This window comes from Piliocolobus tephrosceles, chromosome 3, assembly GCF_002776525.5.
Source record: "Piliocolobus tephrosceles isolate RC106 chromosome 3, ASM277652v3, whole genome shotgun sequence".
Taxonomy (NCBI): domain Eukaryota; kingdom Metazoa; phylum Chordata; class Mammalia; order Primates; family Cercopithecidae; genus Piliocolobus; species Piliocolobus tephrosceles.
Genome location: NC_045436.1, coordinates 159,893,149 through 159,899,171, shown reverse-complemented (window position 1 = coordinate 159,899,171; position 6,023 = coordinate 159,893,149). Strand labels below are relative to the sequence as shown.

Here is a 6,023-nt window from a genome sequence, read left to right as displayed (position 1 = left end):
GTGTCGGCAGCAGGCCATGTCGGTCACTAGTTATCTTTTTATGGATATGTTCTATCTCTTCATCTATGTGACAGGATCCTAGAGAGCAGGGGTCACATCTTATTCATCTTCGTGTCCCCTTAGCACTCTGCCTGGTGTTCGGGGCATGGCAGATAGTCCATGAATCTGGGGAGAGATTGGATAACTGATTTACATGCTTCTGGAGCCACAGAGGTAGACGGTAGCTTGATGCAACTACAAGATTACAAAGACAGAGGAAACCTGTCCTCTCCAAGCTATTTTGAAACGCTTGTAGATCTGTCGTGGCCTAAATAATGCTGCTAGGGTCAAGATAGATATCCTCTTTGCTCCCCAGGCCCAGCTGCTGGCATGATTCCTGCTTATAAAGACGTAGAGGCCCAAGGAATCTGTGCCTCAGCTGCGCAGTCTCCCTGTGCAAGTCACAGTCAGGCACAGCCCACCTGTAAGGGCAGTGAGGTGCAGAGGGCAGAGGATGGCAACTTGAGGAAGAGGAAACAGGTATGTATCTGTCCTCAGTGGCCCCCATCCGGACAATACGGCAGTGCTCCGTGGCCCCATGGATGGAACCGGACGCTGGCTCTCTGCCTTGACCAAGGCATCCCAGCACAGGCAACAGGGAGAGAGGATGGGATGGAAAAAGAGAGTAGTTCGGATGCTGAAACAACGTTCCTCCTAGGCTAGTCTTGGTGCAGAAGCCCCGCGGCTCCGGTTTTAGAATCCCCCAGCAGGCCCTCTCGGGCCAGAGATTTGCCCCTTTGTCCCTCATATGTACAAACCTCCCTCAAGAAGGACGAGTGAGTCGTCCAAAGCCGCGCAGCGGAGCCGCGGTTCCCTCTCCTGTAAACTAAACCGACTGATACAAGGATTAATTGCGCGAGCGACAGAGAGCATCCGGCGCACGGCGGACAGTCGCTAAATAAGAAATTAATGGGGGATGGACGAGAAAGCTGGCTGGTAAAGAAGGGGATGGTAAAGGAGGTCTGGAGGGTGCTGAGTGGAGGTGCTGAAGGAGGAACCGGGCCGAAGGAAGGAAAGCAGACAGAACAGGGCCGCGGGAATCGACCGCAGCAAAACAGCTCCAACCTCAATCCAACGCCAGCACCACACCAGCACAGCACCGAAGCCCGGGGAAGATGGAGGGCGGGATCCGAGGCTCCGCCTGTGACCCCACCCCTTTCATGGCACCGACCCTCCCAGTCATGAGGCCCCGCCTCTGACTCCGCCCCTGCCTCGGTCCCCGCTTCGCCCCTCCTCCTGGTCCCTCCCCCAAGGCCCGGAAGCGAAAGCCTCTCCGCCTCTTCCGAGCGGGGTCAAGGGCCGGCCATCGGTAGTCAGGTTTTCGAGAGTGCGGGGCGGTCGGCGGGTCAGGGCAGCCCGGGGCCCAACGCCATGTCCCGGAACCTGCGCACCGCGCTCATTTTCGGCGGCTTCGTCTCCCTGATCGGCGCCGCCTTCTATCCCATCTACTTCCGACCCCTAATGAGATTGGAAGACTACAGTGAGTGATCTCTGACCCCGTGCGGTGACCTGCCCCCCAACACACACCTCCCCCTCCGTGAGCTCCACGTGGTGCGGTGGAAAGAACTTGGCTCGAGGGTTAAGGAGAGCCGGGTTCGAATCCTGCCATGTGCAGCTTTGTGACCGTGGACAAGTTGCTCAACCTCTAGGACCCTCAGTATCCTCATCTGTGAATATTAATAGCTACATCATCTGTAGTAAAATGCCGAGCCTCCTGTGAGACTCAGGTGGTCATGTAATATGAAAGCAGTCCTCTCATAAGTCAACGCTAAGTACTAGTTCATATTTTCAGTTAAAATTCACTGCATGCCTATTATACGTCAGGTTAGGCATATGTTGGATCGTTCATTTGCACAAGCTCACCTTGAAGTATATATGTAAAACATACCCATTTTACAAATAAGGGAACTGAGGCTCAGAGGTTTTATAACGTTCCCAAGGTCACACAGCAAGTGACAAGGCAAATATATCCTACCCCAGGCCTCTGTCCAGAGCCTTCTTGGAGCATTTAGGCTGGGAATGGTGACTGGGGAAGCCAGATGGAATCCTGATCCTCCTGAGCAGAAAGGTGCTTTTACTGCACTTCATTTCCACTCCCAAAGATGTTTTTTGAGCGGGACTGTTTCAAACCCAAATGTTAACCTGGGGCTTTTAGTTTTTTCTCTTCTTTTTCCTCAAATTGTTTTTCCGATTCTGCTGGTTTCCTTCGTTTTAAGCTGGTTGCTCACATGGTAATGGTGAATATCCTGGGAGTAATTTTCCTTCTTAATCATTCCAGTCCTATCATTCTAAAAGCCAAACTCTTCTTCCTTGAGACCTATATCTCAGCAAGGATTAGCACTTTCATACATCTGAAACCATCTGTCAGAGAGAAAATATTAGGCATTAGAGGCTCATTTTTGTTCACCAGGAAACTCGAATCGTCTTGAAGATGGAAGAGGGCCAACCCTGCCCTTTGGGAATATTAACGGACACTGAAAGCTTGACGAATTGAAGGCGAAAGCTCCTTGTAAACGTTCTGCCCATTACAAATGTTACAGCAGTCGGCTTCTGGAGGCAGAGCGTTTTAAGTGCCCACTCAGATTTCCCTGTAGCTTCTTCTCATCAGCCAAGACTGAAATGGCCACTGTGTTCTGCCTTCCAGCTTATCTGCATGCACCATGCGTGGGAGTAAGGTGGGCTGTGTGATGCCCTGCGGGATCTGTTGCCACCATCCTTCTTCACCGGACGCCTGCCCCAGTGATTATATTAAGGCCACCAGAACTTGGGACAAAGTGTCTGCTTTGCATCCCACTGGAAAAGTCAGTTCTGAAAACTAGGGCTGTTGGTTCTCATCTAGGAGTGATTTTACCCCTCAGGATATTTGGCTCAATCTGGAGACATTTTTGCCTGTCACAACTTGGGATGGGGGTGTCAAGTGTTGCTGCTGGTTTCTTGTGGATAGACGCCAGGGATACTGCTCACCTTTTTGCAGTGCATACAAGGCAGACCCCCATGACAAAGAATTACCCAGCTTAAAATTCAAGTGGTGCCTTGGTTGAGAAGCCCTGCTTGAGGTGAGATGGTCAAGATGTGGGCTTGTACTGTGTATCCAAGTAACAGTCTTTTAGGGATACCCCAGAATCTGTGGTTGTCTGAATGTCTTGAGACAGACAAATCAGGTGATGTTCATCTGTGGGTGAACATTTAGTGAATGTAACTATAATATCTGCATGTTTAACTGGAAGGCAGTCTGTGCCTTCCCACTTTTCTGGTTCCTTTTTTTTTTTCTTTTTTTCCGCTGTCACCCAGGGTGGAGTGCAGTGGCCTCATTTCAGCGCACTGCAGTCTCTGCCTCCCAGGTTCAAGCAGTTCTGCTTCAGCCTCCTGAGTAGCTGGAATTACAGGCGCCCACCACCATGCCCAGCTAATTTTTGTATTTTTTAGTAGAGATGGGGTTTGGCCATGTTGGCCAGGCTGGTCTTGAACTCCTGACCTCAGGTGATCCACCTGCCTTGACCTCCCAAAGTGCTGGGATTATAGGTGTGAGCCACCATGCCCAGCCTCTGGTTCCATTTTGGTTAATTTGGCCAACTCTTTTCTGAGGATCATAACTGATTCTTTTTTCTGAGACAGAGTCTCGCTCTGTCGCCCAGGCTGGAGTGCAGTGACATGATCTTGGCTCGCTGCAACCTCTGCCTCCCGGGTTCAAGCAATTCTTGTGCCTCAGCTCCCAAGTAGCTGGGAATCCAGGCGTGCACCACCAGTCCTGGCTAATTTTTGTATTTTTAGTAGAGACAGGGTCCTGCTATGTTTGCCAGGCTGGTCTTAAACGCTTCACCTCAAGCGATCTTCCTGCCTCAGCCTCCCAAAGTGGTAGTGTTACAAACTGACTGCTGTAACATTTGTAATGGGCAGAGTGTTTACACAGAGTTTTCGCCTTCAGTGCCGGCAACTGATTCTTTTAAACAGGTAAATATTGCTGAACAGGTAATATTTGTGGGAAGTTTACTGTATGTTTGGCACTCTTCTAAGCACTTCCTGTGTATTAACCCATTTAGTGTTGATAGCAACCCTTTGTGGCAGCTGCTATATGATCATCATCCCCATTTTATATGTGGACAAACTGAGGTGCGAAACAGTTAAATTACTTGCACAAGGACCCACAGCTGATGAGTCACAGATCTGGGACTTGAATTAGTATCCTTAATCCCTAAACCAAGACAGCATACTGCTTGTCTAAGGGGGCAAGAAAAGGCAGTAGGGGAGATGAGTGTCTCCATAGCCTACTAGATGAATGACCCTCATCTAAGTTACTTCAGCTCTCTGAGCCCTGCCTGTTTCCTCATCTGTAGCAGTGTAGTTCACTGGATTGAATTTACAGGGTTTGGGGTGAATTAAATGAGGTAACAGGTGTGGAAACACCTAGTATATAGTCTTATATTAGACATTTCATTAAAATATTTACAAAATAGTGAGCCACAAGGGCGGGAATGTGAGACATGGAGATTTTAGCAGGTGGATAGGCCTGGAACTGGCTGACCTCGCAGTAAACTGGGGTGAGGTGTTCATTATCAGGTCACGGAAACCCACTGTGTGGTGGGAGCTTCAGCTCATTCCAACACATTCAACTAGCATTTATTTAGCATCTCACTCTCTTTTTTAGAAGAAATCTGGATTCTGGCAATGGCTAGGTACCTGGCACTGTGCTGGGTGTGGGCTGCACCTAACCAAACAACATGGTCAGTCACTTCCTTCCATCGTGCTCTTCCCACCCTTGTCCTGTCCACCTCGCTCCACCCATTCCTGGGACTGAGCTGCTTCCATTGTGCCCCACCTACTGCCCATTCTCTACCGAGCAGCCACAGTGGTCTTTTCTGGTGACTTTTGGTTGCTGGTCTCTATCTTATTTGCATTTGTGGTCAGAGAACGTGAACTATTATGATTTTGATTCTCTGACACTGGTCAAGATTTGCTTTGGGGCCTGGTACAGGTCAGTTTTTGTAAATATTGCCTGTGTGCTTGGAATGGTGGCTATTGTTGGGTACAGAATTCTGTATCTGTGTATGTTAATTTCAGATCAAGCTTCTTAATTCTGTTTGTATTTGGATGTCCTGCGGCCATGTTATTAGGTGTGTACAATCTAGAATATTCTGGATAATTTTTTCTAAGTATTATTATATAAGAATTCTCTTTATTTCCACTGTTCTTCCCCATCTCTATTTTATCTGATTTTATTGTGCTATCGGATTCCTTTCTTTTTTTGTTTTTTTTTTTTTGAGATGGAGTTTCGCTGTTGATGCCCAGGCTGGAGGCAGGCTGGAGGCTGGAGTGCAATGGCGCAATCTTAGCACATTGCAACCTCTGCTTCCCAGGTTCTAGCAATTCTCCTGCCTCAGCCTCCCGAGTAGCTGGGATTACAGGCGCCCACCACCACACCTGGCTATTTTTTGCATTTTTTAGTAGAGACGGGATCTCACCATGTTGGCCAGGCTGGTCTCCAACTCCTGACCTCAGTTGATCCACCCACCTCAGCCTCCCAAAGTGCTGGGATTACAGACGTGAGCCATTGTGCTCAGCCCAGATTTCTTCTAATATTTTCCTGGCTTATCTGTTTCTCTCCTCATACAAGCAGCCTTTGTCCTTATGTGAATATCTTAGAACCAACATAAACTAGATATTTTAATCTGACCCGTTAATCTCTTTTAACTATTAGATTTGATTAATTTTAATTTATTCTATTCTGGCCGGGCGCGGTGGCTCAAGCCTGTAATCCCAGCACTTTGGGAGGCCGAGACGAGCGGATCACGAGGTCAGGAGATCGAGACCATCCTGGCTAACACTGTGAAACCCCGTCTCTACTAAAAAATACAAAAAACTAGCCAGGCGAGGTGGCGGGCGCCTGTAGTCCCAGCTACTCGGGAGGCTGAGGCAGGAGAATGGCGTAAACCCGGGAGGCGGAGCTTGCAGTGAGCTGAGATCTGGCCACTGCACTCCAGCCTGGG

The 6,023-nt window shown here is 49.0% G+C and overlaps 1 protein-coding gene across 1 annotated transcript in view; it reads left to right on the top strand.

The window, feature by feature from the left end:
- Positions 1-1,289: 1,289 nt before the first annotated feature.
- Positions 1,290-6,023, top strand: part of SMIM20 (small integral membrane protein 20) — a 15,397-nt gene continuing 10,663 nt past the window's right edge. The window contains exon 1 of the mRNA XM_023223055.1: positions 1,290-1,519. Coding sequence (XP_023078823.1) covers positions 1,411-1,519 — 109 coding nt within the window. The 5' untranslated portion in view covers positions 1,290-1,410. The remainder of the gene's footprint in view (positions 1,520-6,023) is intronic.